General features: G+C 44.9%; 2 protein-coding genes across 2 annotated transcripts in view; both read right to left on the bottom strand.

The window, feature by feature from the left end:
* Positions 1–1,150: 1,150 nt before the first annotated feature.
* Positions 1,151–8,039, bottom strand: saxo3 (stabilizer of axonemal microtubules 3). Its single transcript, XM_080217723.1, has 5 exons — positions 7,823–8,039; positions 6,935–7,135; positions 6,068–6,229; positions 4,695–4,822; positions 1,151–1,945 (listed from the first exon to the last, which is right to left on the bottom strand). The coding sequence occupies exons 1-5, from the start codon at positions 7,919–7,921 to the stop codon at positions 1,537–1,539; spliced, it is 999 nt and encodes a 332-aa protein (XP_080073849.1). The 5' UTR covers positions 7,922–8,039; the 3' UTR covers positions 1,151–1,536.
* A 6,659-nt stretch (positions 8,040–14,698) lies between these two features.
* The window catches only part of snrnp70 (small nuclear ribonucleoprotein 70 (U1)), a 28,024-nt gene continuing 20,028 nt past the window's right edge, over positions 14,699–22,694 (bottom strand). The window contains exons 7-9 of the mRNA XM_080217655.1: positions 18,984–19,085; positions 17,264–17,351; positions 14,699–16,021 (exon numbers count right to left, since the gene is read on the bottom strand). Coding sequence (XP_080073781.1) covers positions 15,277–16,021; positions 17,264–17,351; positions 18,984–19,085 — 935 coding nt within the window. The 3' untranslated portion in view covers positions 14,699–15,276. The remainder of the gene's footprint in view (positions 16,022–17,263; positions 17,352–18,983; positions 19,086–22,694) is intronic.

Here is a 22,694-nt window from a genome sequence, read left to right as displayed (position 1 = left end):
TAGTAACCCAGAGACCCTGGGCAATGCTCTGGGCACCGGATTCAAATCCCTTCATGGCAGATGGTGACATTTCAATAAAAATCTGGATTAAAAGTCTACTGATGACCATGAAACCATTGCCGGAAAGCACCCCCCCCCATCTGGTTCAGTAATATCCTTTAGGGAAGGAAATCTGCCATCCTTACCCAGTCTGGAGTACGTGTGACTCCAGAACCACAGCAATGTGGTTGACCCAAATTCAATTCCGGCCTTGGATCACTGTCCATGTGGGGTTTGCATGTTGTCCCTGTATCTGCGTGAGTTTCCTCTAGATGTTCCAGTTCCTTCTCACAGTCCAAAGATGTGCAGGTTAGGTGGATTGGCCATGCTAGATGTGTAAGGTTACAGGGATAGGTAGTGCCGAGTTGGCACAGACTAGATGGGCCAGATGCCCTCTTCTGCCCTGCAGGGATCCTATGATTCTTAAATTAGGGGTGGGTAACAAATGCTGGCCCAGCCAGCGATGCCCACGTGACACGAAAAGACTGCTGAACGTAACTGAGCAACATCTGACCACAGGAGTGTCGAGCCCTTTCTGGGACTAATGTAACCAATCTGCGTGTTCACCGTCGATGGGTCTGTCCTGTCATCATCGTCTAGGAGGACACCAATCGTCAGATCCAACCAGCAGGGCTGACAGTGTTTGCTTTGTGCGATAACAAAAACAGCAGCAGGACGGAGAGGATTTTTAACCCCAACTGCCCCCTTTCCAAGGTAATTCAGAAATTACTCAGGAGATTTTTCACAGTTTTAAACTTTAATGAATCATTTTGCAGTTGCTTTGCCTCCTCCCACGTGGATGGTTTGCAGATTCCTCCCCCCGCCACCTCGTTGATGGTCTTCACTTACAGCGAAAGGTATGGTTTAAAAAAAAAACTGGTTTTGTGCATTTCTGCACTTGAGTTATCAATCTCCCTGTGCTGGTTAAGTGGGGAAGTAGCTGGAGGGTTGATGCACCAAACGACACAGAGATCTTGTCCAAATCCCGGCGCCTGAGGGAGACATGACGGGGGAATTCCTTCGCGAAGTTCGAGTCAAGAAGGGGGGGTTTGACTGAGGAGAAACAGGAGGCACATTAACTTGGATGAAGGTGGGGCGGGGGGAGGGGGGAGGGGACATTTAACTGGCCAAAAAAGTCCAGGTGGGGTGGGGATAGAATGGAACGGGAGAGAACAAGTAGAAATTATCTGCCTCAGCGAGTTGCCGTGATCTGGAAGGAGGCCACGTGAATGGGCGGTGGAAATAAATTCAATAACTTTCAAAAGGGGAGGGGATAAATACTTTGAAAGGGGAACAGAAGAGAACCGTTGTAGGACTACGGGGAAAGGAATGGGATAAATTGGACAGCCATTTCAGAGAGGTAAAAATAGGGCCAAATGGCCTCCTCCTGGGCTGGATGACTCTGTACACGAGGATTCCAATATATTCTCTTTTGTAAAGGCAGAGCTAGCCACCTTAGACCTGGATTTTCTTAGGCAGGGAAAGGCACTTCTTGTCTCACACCAGGGCAGGGCGCTGGCCTCCATATGTCATGTATTCTGTCTTGTACATCTGAGGGACCGACAAGATCTCCGGAGTGGAGCCCTCCCGTGTCAACACCCAGGGCGGCTGCAGCTGGTAGTAGAGATCCTGTTTCCGTTTGACGTCGTTGGGCTGCTGGTACATTTCCTGATACTGTGTCTTCAGGCCCCGATTCGGAACGGGCGGCAGGCGCCTGGGCAAGGGAGGGATCTTTGTCGCCTTAGGGAAGACGCTGGGGTCAATCATTGGGCCAGGCCCACGGATGACCCTTTGGGCGTCTTTGGGCAGTGGGTTTTCTTTCAGACCATGGCCCCAGGTCTTCGGGTAGTCTTCCGTCTCCCAGTAGGTGGCAATGTCCTTCTTGGGGAAGCCCTCCAACTCTTCCCTGCAAATGAATGGGGGGGGAGGAGAAACAGGTCATTAACGTCCCACTTTCAAGGGTCAGAGTGCTTAGGAGGAGCCGTGAGCTGGGAAACGACCGAAAAATGTGCGGGGTGGATTGAAATCGCACCAATGTCACTGAGTGGGAGACAGGAACAGAGAAACGCAGAGTGGGAAGAGGTTTATTACAACTTGGCATAAAGCCTTTAGCATAGCAAAACGAACCAAGATGCCTCTCCATCCATCCCTCCCTCCTGTCCATCCCTCCCTCTATTCATCCTTCCATCCCCTCTTCCTTCTGTCCCTCCATCTTCCCCTCTCTCTCGCTCTCCAGCCATTTATCCATGCTTCCTTCCCTTTCTCCATTTGTATCTCTGTCCCTCCAAACCTTCCTTCCTCTGTTCGTCCATCTGTCCCTCCCTCCATTCATTCCTCCCTCCCTCCCTCCGTCCCTCCATCTCTCCCTCTCTCCGTCCCTCCATCTCTCTCTCTCTTTCCCCATCCATTTGTCACTCCCTCCATCTGTCCTTCCCTCTCTTCTTCCACCTGTCCCTCTATCTCTCCCTCCTGCCATCTGTCCCTCCCTACCTCCTCTCTCTCTCTCCATCTGTCCCTCCCTCCCTCTTTCTCTACCCCCATCCATCCCTCCCTCTATCCCTCTATCTGTCCCTCCCCTCTTCTTCCATCCGTTCCTGCATCCCTCCCTCCTGCCATCTGTCTGTCTGTCTGTCCCTCCCTCCCTCCTTCTCTCTCCATCTGTCCTTCCTTCCCTCCTCCTCTCTCTCTCCATCTGTCCATCCCCCCTCCTTCAGGTCACTGAGTGTCTTTAAGACAGAGATAAATAGGTTCTTGATTAATAAGAGGATCAGAGGTTATGGGGAAAAGGCAGGAGAATGGGGATGAGAAAAATATCGGCCATGATTGAATGGCAGAGCAGACTCAATGGGCCGAGTGGCCTAATTCTGCTCCTGTGTCTTATGGTCTTTCGAAGAGTTGGTACAGACTTGATGAGCCGAATGGCCTTCTACTGCACTGTAAGGATTCTGTGATTCACAAATCCCTGAAGGTAGTGGGATAGGCGGCCAGGAAGGCATTAACCATGGTATAGAATATAAGGGCAGGGAAACGATGCTGGGAATCTATAAAACATTAGTTAGGCTACAATTTGAGTACTGTGTGCGGTTCTGTCACCTCACCACAGAAAGGATGTAATTAGATTAAAGAGGGTACAGAGGAGATTCACAAGAATGTTGCCAGGGCTGGGAAATTGCAGCTACAAGGAAAGATTAGATGATGATTGTTCTTCTTGGAACAGAGGAGGCTAAGGGGAGATTTGATCGAGATGTGCAAAATTGCGAGGGTCCTGGACAGAGTGGGTGAGAAGGGCCTATTTACAATAGTGGAGAGGTAAGTGACTGAGGGGCAAAGATTTAAAAGGATTTGATTTGATTTATTATTGTCCCACGTATTGGGGTACAATGAAAAGTATTGCTTCTCTGCACACTATACAGACAAAACATGGAGCGGCACAGTGGTTAGCACTGCTGCTTCACAGCGCCAGGAATCCGGGTTCGATTTTCGGCTTGGGCCACTCTTTGTATGGAGTCTGCACATTCTCCCCATGTTTGCATGGGTTTCCTCCCTGTGCTCTGCTTTCCTCCCACAGTCTAAAAGGCGTGCTGGTTAGGTGCATTGACCTGAACAGGTGGCGGAGTGTGGCGACTGGGGGAATTTCACAGTAATTTCATTCCAGTGTTAATGTAAGCCTTAATTGTGACACTGATATATAAACTTTTGTTTCATACCATTCATAGACTACTTAGGGGAGAAGGAAAGAAGACAGTTAGAGTTGATTTATTAATGTCACAAGTCGGCTTACATTAACACTGCAATGAAGTTACCTTGAAAATCCCCCCGTTGCCACAGTCCGGCACCTGTTTGGGTACACTGAGGGAGAATTTAGCACGGCCAACGCACCTAATCTGCCTGTCTTTCAGATTGCGAGAGGAAACCAGAGCACCCAGAGAAAACCCACACAGACACAGAGAGAGTATGCAAACTCCGCACAGACAGTGACCAAGCTGGGAATCGATCCCGGTCCCTAGCGCTATGAAGCAGTCATGCTAACCACTATGCCACTGTGCCTCCCTGCAGAATGTAGTGCTACAGCCATAGCTACGGTGAAAAGAAAGATCAGCTTAATATGAGATAAGTCCATCGAAATGTCTAATGGCAGCAGGGAAGTCTGACAGCAGCAGGGAAGAAGCTGTTCTTGAGTCGGTGGGTACGTGACCTCGGATTTTTGTATCTTTTTTCCAATGGAAGAAGGTGGAGGAGAGAATGTCCAGGGTACGTGAGATTCTTAATTATGCTGGTTGCTTTGCCGAGGCAGCGGCAAGTGTAGACGGGAGGCTGGTTTGTGTGATGGATTGGGCTACATTCACAATCTTTTGTAGTTCTTTGTGGCCTTGGGCAGAGCAGGAGCCAAAACAAGTGGTAATATAACCAGATTCTCTACACCCTAGCTATGACTGTAACACTACATTCTGCACTCTCTCGTTTCCTTCTCTATGAATGGTATGCCTTGTCTGTGTAGCGTGCAAGAAATAATACTTTTCACTGGATGTTAATACATGTGACAATAATAAATAAAACTAAATCAGCTGTTTTTGATGTAGGATGGGGGCACAGTCACAGCTCCAAGTGGAAATGTGTGATCAGAAAGTCAAAGAACGCAGTAAAGGATAACCTACTTTTTAAAAGCCCTGAAATCCTTGTTGGTTGTGGATAAGTAAATGTCATTGAGACGCAGAACATCTTTATCTCGTATGTAATACTCCTGGCCAGCCAGAGCTGGATTCTCGGTACTGGCAACGATATTCTGAGAAACAAGAAAGGAGTTAAGGTCGCCACGTCATTCAGTGACTATAACTAGAAGTCTGTGAATGCTGGTCATCCACAGTTTCTGCACGTGTGTGATGGATCTCACAGGATTTATCGTCAGCACTGTGGCGTGTCTCGTACAACACAACCCCAACCTCAACCCAAAATATTCGGAGGGAGAGTTTAACAATCATTTCAGGTGTGTGTGTGTTTGTGTTTATGTGTATGTGAGTGTGACTGTCACTGTGTGTATGTGAGTGTGACTGTCACTGTGTGTGTGCGAGTTTGTGTGTTTGTGAATGTGTGTGTGAGTTTGTGTGTTTGTGAATGTGTGTGCGCGTGCGCGAGTGTCCGTGTGTGCGTGCGCCCGCGAGTGTGTGCATGTCTGCGCGCGCCCATGAGTGTGTGCATGCGTGTGTGAACGAGTGTGTGTGTGCGCCTGTATGAGTGTGAATGTGTGTGCGTGTTTGTGTGTATGCACGTACATGTGCATGTGAGTGTGCGTGTAAATGTGTGTGTGGGTGTATGTTTGTGAGTGTGTGTGTATGTGTGTCTTTGTCTCAGTGTCTCCATTTGCACAGAAGTCTGTCAATGGCACAGTGGTTAGCATTACTGGCTCACAGCACCAGGGACCCAAGTTCGATTCCCAGCTTTGGTCACTGTCTGTGTGGAGCCTGCACTTTCTCCCCATGTCTGCGTGGGTTTCCTCCGTCTGCTCTGATCTCCTCCCACATTCTAAAAGACATGCTGGTTAGGGTGCATTGACTCGAACAGGCGCCGGAATGTGGCGTCCAGGTGAATTTCACAGTAACTTCATTGCGGTGTTAATGTAAGCCTACTTGTGACTAATAAATAAACTTTACTTTTTAGATGCATTAGCCATGTTAAATTGCCCCTTATTGTCAGGAGGATTAGTTAGGGTAAATGCGTGCAGCTATGGGGATATGGCCTGGGTGGGATTAGGGTTGGTGCCAACTCGATGGGCCAAATGGCCTCGTTCTGCACTGTAGGATTCTATGTATGCCTGTGTGCGCTTCTGCATTTGTGCGCCTGTGCTCACATTGGTACATCCATGTTCCCTGTGTTTGTGTGTGTGTGTTGCTCATGCCATTGTTTGCTTGCTGTGCCTTGTGTACACACTGTGTCATGTTTAAACTATGAGATTACGTTTAAACTGTGAGATTACATTTAAACTATAAGCCAGCTGTCAGTGACAAGGCCACATGGCCTTTATGGGTCTTACTTTTGACGGACCATTGGCATGATGGTTGGCCAGGATGAATGGCTGTGGCCCAGCCTGAAATGCAGTGTCCATCGAGTGTGGGAGTCTCCCCGTGTATTTATCCTTCATCTCACTCGTCTGGTTCACCATCTTCAGAGGAGTCCTCCAGTCTCTTCGGCTTAGCTGCAAAATAAAGAATGAAAACTGGGATGTTGACAAAACTTTCCCTGGACAGTGTAGAGGGAGCTTTACTCTGTACCTAACCCCCTGCTGTACCTGTCCTGGGAGTGTTTGATGGGGACAGTGTAAAGGGAGTTTTACTCTGTATCTAACCCCGTGCTGTAGCTGTCCTGGGAGTGTTTGATGGAGACAGTGTAGAGGGAGTTTTGTATCTAACCTCGTGCTGTAGCTGTCTTGGGAGTGTTTGATGGGGATAGTGTAGAAGAAGCTTTACTTTGTATCTAACCCAGTGCTGTACCTATCCTGGGTGTGTTTGATGGCGTCAGTGTAGGGGAAGGTTTACTCTGTATCTATCCCCATGCTGTATCTGTCCTGGGAGTGTTGGATGGGCATGATGTAGAGATGCCAGCGTTGGACTGGGGTAAACACAGTAAGAAGTCTCACAACACCAGGTTAAAGTCCAACAGGTTTATTTGGTAGCATTTGATGGGGCCAGTGTAGGGGAAGGTTTACTGTGTATCTAACCCCATCCTGTGCAATGACAATTTTTCCCTGGTTTTAGGCCCACATTGTACCTGAGTGGCTAAAAACAAGTGCTACATGGTTAAATGCCAATATTGATCTTCACCCTGGTAAACACACCAGCCAACAAAAGACTCCAAGTGAAACGTTGAGGAGCCATTGAGACTTGCCTTTTGCTGTCCTCACCTTCTCTGATAAATCCTTCATATAGTGAACATTCCAGTGATGGGGAACTTTCATGAAGCGTGGGTGACCAAGGACACCTCCGATGGTCTTCAAATTGTGAGCTGAGCCGGTGGTAGTTTCGAAGCTGTTAAAGACTTCATCGTACGGATGGATGGTGTCCTTCTCTCTCAGCTTTGGAGGGAGAGGATCTGGCAGAAAAGTCTGAAACAAGAAGGGGATGTGGTTACTGACAGAGACCTTCTTCTCTACCTTACCTGGAATATAACGCCTCTCTTGACGAGGTCCCCGTTGGAGTACGACCGTGGTCCACAATGTCATCTGGTTAGTACCGCGGGAAGTCAGTCAGGGCAAACGCTCCGAACATTATTCTGTGACTTCCTGGTGCTTGCAACCAGGGTGGTTGTTCACGCGTTTGATGTCCTGAGAGCTGCGGGTTTATATTTGAACAATAGCAGGGATTCAGGCTTAACTTGGAAACTAGAAGCAGGAGTAGGCCATTCAGCCCTTTGAGCCTGCACCACTATTCATTTTGATCATGGCTGATCATCAAATTCAATATCCTGATTGCTGCCTCCAACCCCCCCCCCCCCCCCCCATCCCTCGATCATTTTAACCCCAAGAGCTATATTTAATTTCTCCCTGAAATCACACAAATGTTTTGGCCTCTTTCTCTATACCCTAGCTGTGACTGTACCAAGCACCGTCTCTTTTCCTTCTCAATGAACGGTATGCTTTGTATAGCGCAGGAAAGAATATTTTTCACTGTATCCCGATATATGGGTCAATAAGAAATCAGCTGAGTTTCCACCCCTTATTTTCAGGCTCAGATTAAATTAAGTTGAGAGGTATTTGATTGAATGATTGTAAGGAGGAGATTAATCCACTTACTTTCAAGTCAGAGGGTGGGAAGTAGCGGGCTGGGGTGTAATGTAGCCCAATGCCTGAGCTGGTTAAATGCAGGTCGTGTCTTCTCTCCGTTGCTGCCATCTTTTTATCTTAACGCTGCCTCTCCGCCGAGGCCATTCCGCCTCCTCCGGCCGCCTGTTTGTTTCGTTTCCCTGGAAACCGCCAGTTGGATACAATTAATATACAAGACACGTGACCGTGGCGATGGCGGGAATCCAGAGCTTTGGAGGGGGGGGGGGGCGGTGTACTGTCCCAATCCCACCCCAGGGGAGAAACTCCCCCCTCCCCAACCCCACAGGGGACAAACACCCCCTTCCTATTCCACAGGGACAAACTCCGCCTCCCCACCCATCCCAGAGGGGACTAACTCCCCCTCCTCACTGCACCCAACAGGGGACAAACTCCACCCCACCCCACCCCACAGGGACAAACTCCGCCTCCCCACCCATCCCAGAGGGGACAAACTCCCCCTCCTCACTGCACCCAACAGGGGACAAACTCCTCCCCACCCCACAAGGGACGAACTCTCCCTCCCCACCCCACAGGGGACTAACTCCCCTTCCCCACCCCACAGGGGATGAACTCCCCATCCCACAGAAGGAAATTGTTCCTCCCCATCCCGAAGGGGACAAACACCCGTCCCCATCCCAATGGGAGGGTTCTCTCCCTCCCCATAGGGGACAAATACCCCTCCCAACCCTGCAGGGGCAGAACTGTCTCCCCCCATGGGAGGAAACTCTACCCCCCTCCCAATAGGGGACAAACTACCCCACCCCACAGGGTGACACTGTCTCTCCCCCTCCCAGTAAAATGTCTCTCAATACCAGGTTAAAGTCCAACATGTTTATTTGGTAGCAAACACCACCAACTACCAAATTTTAACCTGGTGTTTTGAGACTTATTACTATGTTTACCCCAGGCTAACACCAGCAACTCCACATCATGTCTCCCCCTCCCCACAGGGGAGAACTGCCCTCTCCCCACCTTGCAGTGGGGGAAATTGTCTCTCCCTGGCCCACAGTGAGGGGATCTCCCATCTCCACCCCCACAAGGAGCATCAACAGAGCGCTGGAAGGAATGGTCTCAGGTGCGTGTTGAAGATGCCATAGCAGCAGTTCACCTTTGCCCTTCCTGGGTTGGGGAAATCTGCCAGCTGGTGATGGGCACAGATTTGTGAACAAATCCCACACAGGACAACAAGGCGTGAGTGCTAAATGCAATTGGGGGTGGAGTTGGGGGAGAGAATAAGGTGCATGTTTATTTATTAGTGTCACGTGGGTTCACATTAACATTGCAATGAAGTTACTGTGAAAATCCCCGAGTCCCAACACTTCGGTGCCTATTCGGGTACACTGAGGGAGGACATGGCATGGTCAATGCACCTAACCAGCATGTCTTTTGGACTGTGGGAGGAAACACACGCAGACATGAGAACATGCAGACTCCACGGACAGTGACTCAAGCTGGGCATTGAACTCAGGTCCCTGGCAGTGTGAGGTCGCAGTGCAAACCACTGTACCGCTGTGGTCTGGGAGGAGAATGGGGTGGTGTGTGAGAGATGGAATTGAATGTCAAAAATTGCATAGAGAAGCCAAAGCTGGGCTGTATATTTGATACATAATACTAATGTCTCCTTTCCAACAAAGTTAATTGTAGAGTACCTAAATGAATATTCCTCATCAGTATTTACTCAAGAAAAGCATGGCTGTTAGAGAACTTAGGAAAATAAATAGTGATGTTTTTAGGAGTGTACATGTCACAGAGGAGATGCTGGAGGTCTTAAAGCGCATCAAGGTAGATAAATCCCCAGGACCTGATGAAGTGTATCCCAAGACATTATGGGAGGCTAGGGAGGAAATTGCGGGTCCCCTAGCAGAGATATTTGAATCATCAATAGTCACAGGTGAGGTGCCTGAAGATTGAAGGGTGGCAAATGTGACCTTTTTTTTAGAAATGACTATGGAAAAGCCTGGGAACTACAAGCCAGTGAGCCTCACATCTGTGGTGGGTAAGTTGTTGGAAGGTATTTTCAGAGATAGGATTCACAGGTATTTAGAGACACAAGGACTGATTAGGGACAGTCAGCAGCATGACTTTGTGAGTGGAAAACGTCTCACAAATTTGTTTTTTGAAGGAGTAACCAAGAAGGTAGATGAGGGCAGTGCAGTTGATGTTGTCTATATGGACTTTAGCAAGGCCTTTGACAAGGTACCGCATGGTAGGTTGTTGCATATGGTTAAATCTCACGGGATCCAGGATGAGGTAGCTAAATGGATAAAAATTGGCATGATGACAGAAGCCAGAGGGTGATTGTTAGAGGGATGTTTTTCAAACTGGAGACCTGTGACCAGTGGTATGCCTTAGGGTTTGGTGCTGGGTCCACTGTTATTTGTCATTTATATTAACAATTTGGATGAGAATATAGGAGGCATGGTTAGTAAGTTTGCAGATGACACCAAGATTGGTGGCATAGTTGACAATGAAGAAAGTTATCTCGGATTGCAACGGGATCTTGATCAATTGGGGCACTGGGCTGACGAATGGCAGATGGAGTTTAATTTAGATAACTGCGAGATGATGCATTTTGGTAGACTGAAGCAGGGCAGGACTTATCCAGTTAATGGTAGGGCACTGGGGAGAGTTACAGAAGAGATCTAGCAATACAGATTCAGAGCTCCTTGAAAGTGGAGTCACAGGTGGACAGAGTGCATTAGCATGTTTAGTTTCATCAGTCAGAACATTGATTACAGGAGTTGGAACATCTTGTTAAAGTTGTACAAGACATTGGTAAGGCCACATCTGGAATACTGTGTAACATTCTGGTCACCCTATTATAGGAAGGCCTAGAAAGAGGGCAGAAGCAATTTACGAGGATGTTACCAGGACTTGATGGTTTGAATTATAAAAAGGCTAAATAGACTGGGACTTTTTTTCTCTGCAGCGTAGAAGGCTGAGAGGTGATCTTATGAAGATCTATAAAATAATGAGGGCCTGAGATCAGTTAGTCAATATCTTTCCCAAAGGTAGAGGAGTGTAAAACTAGAGGGCATAGGTTTAAGGTGAGAAGGGAAACAAAAGGGTCAATTTTTTCCACACAAGAGGGTGGCGAGTGTCTGGAACAAGCAGCCAGAGGTAGTAGTAGAGATGGGTACAATTCTGTCTTTTAAAAGGCTTTTATACAGTTACATGTGTAAGATGGGTATAAAGGGATATGGGCCAAATGCAAGCAATTGGGACTAACTTAGGAGTTTAAAAGAGCAGCGTGGACAAGTTGGGCCGAAAGGCCTGTTTCCATGCTGTAAACCTCTATGACTCTACCTAAGTGCAAAAGGAGGCCATTCAGCCTGCACCAATCTCCAACACGTCCCACCCAGACCCTATCCCTGTAACTCCATGTATTCACCCTGCTAATCATACAAACTCTACAGTACAGAAAGAGGCCATTCGGCCCATCAAGTCCATACCAACCACAATCCCACTCAGGCCCTACCCCCATATCTCTACATATTTTACCCACTAATCTCTCTAACCTATGCATCTCAGGGCACTAAGGGACAGTTTTAGCATGGCCAATCAACCTAACCCCCACATCTTTGGACTGAGAGAGAAAACCAGAGCATCCAGAGGAAATTTTCATTCACAGGTTTTAAGTCGGTCCGCCTCGTGTCCAACAAGGGGCATACACATGATGGGTTGTACTGGGGCTGCTCTTGGTTGTTCAAGATTGGTCTAGTGCTTCACGTCGTTAGTGTGCACCTAAACTGGACAAGATACTGGGCAAGACGACAGCTCAGTGACTATCGCTGATTGCTGTGCAGACACATGGATTTGGGCCGGTGTCTGTGGGAGTTTGCGCATTCTCCCCGTGCTTGTGTGGGTTTTCTCCAGGTGCTCCGGTTTCCTCCCACACCCCAAAGATGTGCTGTTAGGCTGATTGGCAGGAATAAATTGTCCCTAAATCAGTTTCCCTCAATCTGGATGGCCATAAAACATTAGACAGGGGTCGTGGGTAGAGAGGTGGACTGGTGGTGTTGGGGTGGTGGCGCGGGCTCGTTGGGCCGAAGGGCTTGTTTCCCGGGCTGACTTTGTTCTTTGTTTAAATCCACACAGACACGAGAATGTGCAGACTCCACACATACAGTGACCCAAGCTGGGAATTGAACCCAGGTCCCTGGAGCTGTCATGCAGTAGTGATAAGCACTGTGCTACTGTGCCACCCTATCCTCCTAACAAATCTCCCAACAAACACATCTTGGGACACTAAGGGACAATTTAACGTGGCCAATATACCTAACCAGCACATCTCTGGAGTGTGACAGGAACTCAGAGCACCTGGCGGAAACCTATGCAAACACAGTAAGAATGTGCAAGCTCCAGTCACCCAAGGCTGCAATTGAACCTGGGTTCCTGGCATTGTGAGGCAGCCACTCTAACCACTGTGCTACCCACAAATAGTTTACAATATTTAGTGATCTGTATGTACATGGATCTATAGAAGAGCAAATAAAGTATAGCAATGTATAGTGTTCTCTTAAAGTTGCATTTATGTAACTTTTAATGCAGTAAAGGTCCACTGCATTAAGAGACATCGTTTGACACCAAACCAGGCAGAGATGGGCCGCATGGTGATTAGCACTGCTGCCTCACAGAGCTGGGTTCAATTCCGGCCTTGGGTGATTGTGTGGAGTTAACACATTCTCTGTGTCTGTATGGAGTTCTTCTGGGTGCTCCTACACTCCAGTGATGTAGAGATTAGGTGGACTGGCCAGGCTAAATTGTCCCCTTAATGTCCAAAGATGTTCAGGTTGTGTGAATTGGCAATGCTATATTGCCCATGTCCAAAAGTGTGTCAGTTAGGTGGATTACAGCCACAGGACAGAGGGGAGAACCTCATTGTGATATCTCTGGAGAGTCAGTGCAGACCTGATGGGCCAGATGGCCTCTTTCTGTGCTGTAAGGAGTCTACAGAGATAATAAAACAGATGTTCATAAGCTTGGTCAGTGGTAGGTATTAAAGAGGGGATGTGAACAGATTGTAAGATTAGAATTGGACACTTGTAAGAGGCTACAGCCAGAGCAAAGATCTAAGGTTTATTAGAGATTACAGATGGGTGGGGAAAACTAAGGAAAGATTTTAAAATCTAGGTGTTTCTCAACCAGGAACCAACAAAGATTGGCAAGAAGAGTGATGGCAGGGGGTGGAGGGTGTATGGCTGGGGGTGGAGGGTGTATGGCTGTTTGATGGATAAACAGGACTAAAGCAAGTCAAGATGCAGCAAGAGCAGTGGATGAGCTTAGGTTCATAAATTGAAAATAGGAGTCCAGACAAGAAACTGGAACCTATACCAGAAACGATTAGTTACCTTGCCAACATTCCATTGAGTAGCAATTAATTCAATGTTGTAAGCTTAGTTTTGGACACTAAGGGTAATCCAGGGATTATGTGGATGGTGGAAGGGCTGAGAAAAGCTATAGCTGGATGTACATGTGGAACCTGACGTTTTTTCAAATTATGTCACTGAGCAGCAGTGCACAGAGAGGGCCAAGGGTTATGCCTAGGGGGAGCTGAGGTAAGTCAGAATTGGGGAAGCAGTGGCCTAGAGGTATTATTGCTGGATTGTTAATCCAGAACCTCAGCTAATGTTCTGGGGACCCAGGTTCAAATTCCATCACAACAGATGGCGGAATATGAATTCAATAAAAAAAATCCAGAATTAAGAATCCACTGATGACCATGAAACCATTATTGGAAAAACCCGTCTCGTTGGCTCATGTCCTTTAGGGAAGGAAATCTGCCATCCTTACTTGGTCAGGCCTACATGTGACTCCAGAGCCATAGCAATGTGGTTGACTCTCAACCGTCTCCCGAAACGACATAGCAAGCCACTCAGTTGTATCAATCAAGGCCAATAAATGCTGGCCTGCCAGTAACACCCATGTCACATGAATGAATGAATAAAAAAAGCATTACTTTTCTGATCATGGCCAGATATACAAAGATGGAATAAGCTCTTGGTTTCACACATTACAGTTTTCGAACCCTTATAAGATGGAAGATATCAAAAACATTCACAAAAACTATAAGACTCTTCTTTAAAAGATCAGTCATTACAAAAGACTGCAAAGCACTGGACTTGGTTTACTTTAGAATTTTGAAATGTACACTTCAGAATTGAGATTTTATTTGCTATGAAAATGCAGAAGGGACCAGACTGGCAAAGTTATTGGGCTATATGCCTCAGGATCCTTGGCTATCCTGAACTGGGGGTGGGAGGGAAAGAAATTAGAATGCACCTAAATTCATTCCTTAAGCCTAAATTGTTTATCACTGCTAAATGGTTGATGGTGGTTTGGAAAGACTTGGGAGTTTACATTGCATGTCTACTGCATTAAATCTATAGGACATGTTCAATGGGACAATTGTCCTGAATGTAAAATATACACACAAGTTAGGCTATTTATAATTGCAGAGTTCCAACATTGTGTTTGTTGAATAGTTTCAAATTATTTGTTTAAAATATCAAGTTATTAGCCAGAATTTAAAGTAACTGCAGTGTGAGTAATTTGAACCGAGGAAACAGACATGGGAAGCACAGAAAGTGCTAAACCGTCCTCATTTTGACTGATATTTTTGTTCCTATTTAAAATCGCTTAGAATGTTTCCAGCATGATAGAGTGGAACGGCAATTAGGAGCTAAGGTTAGCCTGCAATTGGTTCATCCCACCAGAATTCATTTGACTAGGAACAGTCAGGTTCTTCAGCCAAGCAAATACTGAAATGAGACAGCAGTAACCTTGATGTGCAACAGACGGCAGAAACACAAGGCCACAAAAGGAAAAAGACACGCCAAGCACCAGTGACACAATGAAAAGTTTATTGTTTTAAATTCCCAGGCTGCTTAATAAAGGCTGATGTAGACATCTTTCCACCAAAACTGCCAATTTTGCCCTCTGATCCATTACCTTTAAAAGACTGCAATGTAGATTTATTACAGCACATAGCAACAAGAGCCTCTTACTCCATTAGGGGTCTTATACTCACTAGAAGCAACTGAGTACCTGATGTAATCACAGGTGCACAATGCGGCAAATGTTCACCCAAGCCAACACCTCATAGATGGACACCTGTACATAAGAGTACACAGTTGAATTGGATGGCTTTAAAACAGGGTTTATTGTGTATTTATACCATAAAAACAGATTAATAACATTTACCAACCGAGTTTCACAAGGCTCATGAGGATTCCAAACCACCTGTTATGATACAGTCACTAAAACTTACCCATCTTAAGAAAAAGCACCGAATACCTCGTGCTGAAAACTTCCTTCACTACAGCTTAAAACCAACAAACAAAATAAGGTTGCGATTTCTGTCAAAACAGGGAAAATGAAAATATTGGTCCAATTGTAAAAGTCCACTTTGTACACAGGCCTTTTCAGTAACCCTCCGTGGGCGGCTCCATTTGATAACCATTTTCAGCCATCATGAATCCATCTCCAGACTGCATTGATTCCTGATCCATGTACATGTCCTGACTCGTTTCCTCAAGTTGCTCTGGAACCCCGTTATCCTGCAGCTTGTCAGATTCCTTATTCCTGTCTCTATCCCGATCCCTGTCCCTGTCTCGCTTGTGATCTCTATCACGGTCCCGTTCTCTCTCTCTCCTTCGATCCCTGTCTCTATCCTTGTCCCTGTCTCGGTGGCTTCGTCTACGGTCCCGATCCCTGTCTCTATCTCTATCTTTATCTCTATCTTTGTCTCGCTCCCGTTCTCTATCCCTATCTCCCCGTTCTCTATTCTTCTCCTCCGCCTCAGGTTTAGACTCAGTGGGTTCAATGGCTATGTCGACTGGCTGTGCATCGTTGTGAGGTCCGTCACCTGCCTCAGGTTGGTCTATATCTGTACGTTCTTCCTTCTTATCCTTATCCCTGTCACGGTCTCGCTCTCTCTTACGATCGCGACTGCGGCTACGCCGCTTGCGATCCCGGTCCTTGTCCTTATCCTTCTCCCTACTTCGCTCACGACTGCTACGTGCTTTCCTTTCTTCCTTATCTCGGCTACGTGATCGAGGGCGTCGTCGTTCTCTGGAACGGCTTCTGCGCCGCTCACGTTCCTTGTCCCTTTCACGACTGCGCTCACTGCATTCACGGCGATCCCTGTCTCGCTCGCGGTCCCGGTCCCTGGGAGAGAAAATTGAAATTAAGAAATAGGATTGCACTTTGCCATTCAATGACCATGGCCGATCTGCGTGTGACTTTAACTCCACTCTTCTATCTCATCCCAACCACAATACATCAGATTTAGAAATAACTCGAACAAAACTAACGTAGAAGATTTCTGTCACAAGTTCAGATTTTTGTTGTGCCACTGATATTTTCTTATATTGGTACAACTCAATAATTTATTGAGCCAAGAATAAGTTAAGCAGAATGAGTTGTCAACTACTTGTATAACACATTTATTGATAACTGGAGATGCTAAATGATCTGCTAAGTAGTTGTAAACTAGAGGGAAACGATAAGAAAAGCTAAAATATTAAGGCAGCTGTTTAACCTTTAGGATTCATTACTGCTTTCTTCAAACAGCAGACTTTTGAATTGCTCTGAATTACTGGCTGGGTAGTGTTGATATGGCTATTTTCTGGAGTATTTGCCACTATTACCACCTGTATAGTACTCCCACCATTCATTACTGCAACTTAATGCACTGAGAGACTATCTCTGCAATGGTGCCTCTCATGAATTGCAGTAAGAAGCATAAAAGTGTTATGCACTGGTCCAACTGGGATATCTGCGCATCACAAGCAAAAATGATGACAGTAGCGCTTAAGATTAAGAGTCATCACTGAAGCATTGGATTTCTGATATCATAAATGAGCTACTTGCCAGTTTTTTCTCTAACATCTAAATTCCCTAAGTTAGCACTCAGTTCTGGTAGCCATCAATGTGAAGATCCGGTCCTTTACGCAGCAAATTCCCAATTTAAACAACACAAAGACCAGATCTTTTGGCGCTAGTTTCAAAACAGCTGAAAATGCCTGAAAAATTCCTCACCTCGTGCACAGTGCCATTTATCCATCCCCACCCTCATGTCAAAATAAAGAAACAGCTTGCCCCAAGAGGAGTAAAATGTACCCAAGTCAAGAAGTATGTGCCTCTTTGCAGCAGCAAAACCAAATTCAGCTGCACCACGAGTCAAAAAGAACTGAATAAATATGATGCCTACTGGTCTCATATGAAATTTTCTAAAACATCACTAAACCATATACTATTTACAATGGGATCTCAAACTCACTGAATTGACTGTCACACTGGAGCTCTCTCACGTAATCCAGTGCAAAATCCATAGCTTGGCACATGAACAAGACTCGAGGCAGACCGTTCACTTTCTATGCCAGTCACTGCACCCTGTACACTTCTCACCTTTCATCATATCGTGGAGCATCATCACGACCTGAATGTTTGATATTAACATCTGCACCACCTCTGCGAGTGCCCCCAAGTCCACCACCTGCAAAAAACAAAAACAATGGGATCAAGTGCAATCTGATGTGGGACATCATTGCTACTTCCCATCAGCTTAAATCAAATCAAGAAGTGGCTCAGGTTCCACACTGTAAAGCTCAAATGCCCTCATTTTGACTTTTTAGATAGAGTGGAAGCGATGGAATGTTGCAAAATTACAATAGATCCTTTAAACAGCTGTCTTAAAAAAAACTGGATTATGCGGAAGCAGGGCCACACTATATTTGAAATGCATTTATACGCAAGACATTGTGCTCACGACTGGTGAATTGTCATCTACTCTATTGCTCTGTTCTTCAGCTGGAACCACGCAAGACTGGCTACCCATTGGCGAGAGCATTTTACGATAGATCCATCAAGACTTGTGCTAATCAATGAACATAGTGCCTCCAATCAAATGAAACCCTAATTTACTGATAATTTACTGTACTCGTAAATACTGAGACACAAAGCCTAATTGATTCCATGCAGCAAAAATACCTACAGCTTTGAATTCACCATTTAGATTGTGATCAAACAAATCCAAACAAGACAGAAAGAATCCATATATAGTGCTCATCCAGAACAGAAATGCTTTGAACACATTAAAAAAACTTATCATATCTGAAAAGAGATAACTAGGGAGCTTGCTCTACATAAAACAATCATTTCCCTACAAAATAATAACAGCTGCAAAATGGGTTTTGGTATTCAGAGGGATGTTTACTTACTTGACAAAAAATAGGTTCCATCTCATGTCATCTTCCAAAACTAAGCTGTGACTCAAACCTCACGTCAGGCAGAGATCATTGTATAAATGCACCTCTTCTGGTTAAGCAGTTTTACACTCGTACTTGTGGCCCTCGTACTTGTTATTTAGGCAGGTTCAGTACACGCCCACAGGAAAGCAATCTTTTGACAAAAGATCCCTAATGTTCCAGATAAATCAAAACTAAATAGATACCCATGCCGATTTTCAATTTCAAACTGAAATATTCCAGAAACCCCAAGACATACATGGAGGAAACTCTCTCCATGAAAATACCACGCAATGACTACTTCCAATAAGAGTAACTAACTACTACACGTTGGTATTCAACATTACCAATGCTAAATACCATTCCATTAACACTATGAGTGTCACGATTGACTAGAAATTTTATTAGATTAGCTACATGAATACTGTGGCTAAAGAGCGGACCAAAGGTTGAGTATTCGGTGGAGAGTAACTCACTTCCTGACTCCCCAAAGCCTTCCCAAAACCTACTGATTCCCTCCTCTGCTAACGGACCATGGCTACAATGTGTACCATCTTTGATATGTACAGTAGGAATCCACATAGACTTGATGACTCTCAAACCTGCAACCTTTACCACCTGGAAGAACAAGGGCAGCACGTACATAGGAACATCATCACCTGTAACTTTCTAACTGAATCATGCAACTTCCTGAATTGGAATTGTTCAGGATCCTGGAACATTCTACCTAACAGTACTGTGGGAGTAATTAGACCACAACGACTGTAGTGACTTAGAGCAGTAGCTCAATTCTATTGTCAGAAGAGTAGTTTAGGATGGGCAACAATTGTCAGCCTTCCTAGTGATGTCCATGCTTCTGAGTAAAAAGAAAACAATCTTACCGAGCCTCCTTGGGCGCCATCCTTTCACAGTGCGGCCTCTCTCCACGTCAACCAGAACTCTCCTTCCATCAATCTTCTTACCATCTGCGTGTTTGTATGCAGCTGCAATAGAGTGTGCCCAGAATAGCAACAAAAAGTCAGTGGGATTGAAAATGGCAAAGCCCCACCCAGCCCCTCCCCTTTTTAAAAGGAAAAATATACAATTAACTTGTCATGCAGAAACAAAACCTTTAGGGGAAAAAAAGTTCTGTTTACCCTCCCCCAAATCCCCCCTTCCTCCTCCAACATTTGGAAGCAGGCTGTTAAATGAAATGCAAGAACCAGGGCTAGCTCCTCATTTTCCCAATACAACATCACATTCTGGGAAAGTGCCCTTTTTGCTCTTCTAACTTTGGGACGATCTGCTTCTAGTGTGTGCAATCAAGAGCTTTAGAATAGTCATTTTGCAAGAATTTGTTTCATTGGAAAAGGGAAGAGCCAACCCCAGCAAGCGTACAACACTGAACCATTGAGATCTAATCCTGGAGAGGGAAAAAAAATCTATTAGAACAATCGTTAATTGAATCCATTCCTCAAACACTCATCACACACACTCACTTTTAATCAACCAAGTTCTGCTAGGTTCAGGGGGAATTTAGGCCCCAAAAAGTACCAGAATAAAAACTGTCACTGGTTGTCTTGCAACAGAAAATGGAAACCAAGCCAATTCTGAAAGCAACCGAAAATAGGGCGCGCCTATGGTTGAAAACCCTTGTACGGCACCCAACTGTAAGGTCATCAAACCACACGAGTGTCAGGGTAATCAACTAAAGAAATCACTAAGAAAGATAAAGTGCTTTTAATTCTTGACTGGTTGACCAAAGAATACATATTAAACAGAACTTGCTTACCCCAAATTAATAGTGTAAACTAAAGACCAGGCCAAGAGTTAAACGGGGGAAGTTTTAGTTCCAACAACATATTCAGAATTCTGGCCATTTGCAGCTGGACTATGCCCCAACATAGGGTTGCAGATACATCGTAGGGGCATTTTTGGTTTGAAACCGAAACTGACCACCATGGCAAGCAAACTGACTGAATAGGAAAGGAGGAATTCAACCTGATAAACATTTTCCACTTTCTAAAAGGGCAAGTATTTTTTTCTTTAAAAATAGGGGTGGGGAGTGTTGTGACAAGAGTATTCAATCACCTTGTTGAAATGGAAGATTGTTAAATGTTATTTATTTCCCGAACTCAACCTTGCCTAGAGCCATTATCATTGACTCAATCCCAAGATACTTGACAAGGAAAAACACCAGGCAACATCTTCAAACCAGCCTCTCTCACTCTTTTTAGTTGAGCTGGTTAAGTTTTGCTTTCAAACTAACCCGCTGTCTATTCTTCAGGGCTTTGTCATTGTTTAGTTATTGAATCCTGATTAAAAACTATGGTCCTTCTAAAAAAGGATACTTAATCTCCACCTTCTGCAGAATTAGTGCAAATTCAGGAAAGTGGTTAAAATACCAATTTTGTATTTTTGTGCCCTAAGTCAGCATTTTCATTCATTGCATCACTCATATCTAAAAAAAACAATGGGACTATGTTTCGGTCACGCTAAAACAGGGCCTTTTTGACCACGTTTACAAAGATCCTGCATTAAGTTTTTAAAAAAGTTTTCCATCCGCTATACACCACCAAGGAGAAAGAAAAATGGATTAAAAACAGGAACTGGAGGAGGAGGGATGAAGAGGAAAAATAAAATAAGTCGATATAAGCACTACACAGCACCACTAACAAAAGAAAAGAGATTTTACCTGTACGTTTACTTACAAAAACTGCACTTTAGCCCCCTGCACTCATGAAAATCGGAACGCGCTATCTTGTCAACAGATGGTACAATGTTCAGTGTTTCGACTTCCACTGTTTGTAACTTTCTGCTGCTGAGGATTTTACCCTTTACTTACTGCACCTTACCTGCTTTCAGCAGCGATTTGGTTTTTTAAGTATTTTCTACATCGGGCGTTTGATTACTTTAACAAGCATATTCAAAAGATAATATATTTACTTAGGTTTAAAAAAAACGGTATCAGAGAAAAATGTCTGACTTGTGGTTTTTTCCTCCTTTCAAATTTATTCTGTGAAATCACTGAAACTTGAATGTCCAAAGAACTCTAACTTCTACAGAGCTGAATCCACACGCAAGGAAAATTAAAAACAGAGTTCTGGCTTTCTCTTACCACAGAATCCTTTGTACAAGTCATTTAACCACTTTGCAATGCTAGTTTAATTTTTCCGCCATACACTTAGTAGATGTTTCGCTCTTCCAGCGCTAAACATTGGCGACTGGAAGAAACATGATTCAAGGTGTCAGTGGCACCAAAAAGGCCAAGTGCAATCCAGAACACACACCTTTCTGTGGAGCAACATGTCATAACTAAAACTGCACTCTCAAATGTGACCAACCTACTAACCAGGTGTAGATTACAAATATTAAATTGGAAGCAGCCATATTTCAGCATTAGTTGGATTTTCAAACTTTTACATCATCACTGCATCCACATGATACATGAAACAAGGACTCTGGACCTGCAGAGATACTACGTGGATAATACCCAAGGCTTGCACTTACAAGGAAACTTGGTTTAATTTTCAACTGAAGTGTAGAGCTGACAGACACCTGCTGAGGAAACAATGTGACTGATTGCAAGATGAGTAGTGATATGCGTAAAATGATGCTGGAAATATTTGCCCAGTCGTTCAACTCCAGGACCCTATCCTGTGACCTGATGAAACATTACAAGAGCACATAACCCTTACAGGCAATCAAACTTCTCAAAGTTCTAAAAACCATTGGAAACACAAGTGAAAGAAATTAAAGACATTTTTACATTATAATCAATTGGGACCTAGGAGATTGCTCTACAAACCACTTTACCATTTAATCTAGTCGGTACCATCACTTTTTCAGTACGTCCTTTCATTTTTAAAACGTGTGATTTTCAGACATTTTATGCGTGTCTGCACACTTGTGCAGATGGCGAGGACTGGCTGCACATCTTTGATGAATCCATCTGATCCAATAGTACAAGATTCACAAATATTCAGACTGCAATGCAGTCAGAACTCTGGAGATTGCTGTTTATGCCACACCTCCTGAAAGGAAATCAAACACCTGCCAGCAGTTGTACTCTCAAGATAAAAGTGCTCAGGTGAAAATTTAAGCTGACTAAGAATGGAAAGAAGTGGACAAACACACCACAATTTCTAGTAATCTAGTCTGACTGGAGATGGAAATGCAGATCGCACATAAAGGCTAGAAACGTTAGTGCAAAATAACGTTGCCAAAAGACATTGCTGCTCGGATAATAACACTTCTTTAAAGAGAGGATCTCACTATCAAAACCCCTTCTAGTCAAAGTATAACATGAGCATCCTTCGCCCACGTGTTTTATCATGCAAATGAGTTTTACTGACATAGATAACCAACTAGTTTGAGATGAAATTCAGGCGATTTCAGGAAGCCAAATGCCAATGGCAGGCAATCCAGAATTTGTGTGGCAACTCCACCTCGTTTGCTAATTCTCCTCTCCTGCAGCCAGCCATCAAACTTACTTTTAGCTATCTCAGCAATGGCACAATAAGACAAAGTTTACCCAGATGTTAAGTTTCCTCCCAAATCAAGGAGCAAGATGGTGAGAATCCCTCTTTAAAACCAGGTATTCTTTAAACATT

This window comes from Carcharhinus amblyrhynchos, chromosome 35 (assembly GCF_965287045.1).
Source record: "Carcharhinus amblyrhynchos chromosome 35, sCarAmb.v2.hapA, whole genome shotgun sequence".
Classification (NCBI taxonomy): Eukaryota; Metazoa; Chordata; class Chondrichthyes; order Carcharhiniformes; family Carcharhinidae; genus Carcharhinus; species Carcharhinus amblyrhynchos.
Note: the sequence above shows the minus strand (reverse complement) of the source record. Positions and strands in the feature narration are given on the sequence as shown.

What these genes read in the sequence shown, in the direction of transcription:
- saxo3 (XM_080217723.1), bottom strand. Translation starts at nt 7,921, where the DNA reads ATGGCAGCAACGGAGAGAAGACACGACCTGCATTTAACCAGCTCAGGC. An exon ending in TGAAGGATTTATCAGAGAAG is followed by an intron (nt 6,230 to 6,934) that starts GTGAGGACAGCA and finishes TTTATTTTGCAG; the next exon opens with CTAAGCCGAAGAGACTGGAG. An exon ending in GATTTCAGGGCTTTTAAAAA is followed by an intron (nt 1,946 to 4,694) that starts GTAGGTTATCCT and finishes ATTCATTTGCAG; the next exon opens with GGAAGAGTTGGAGGGCTTCC.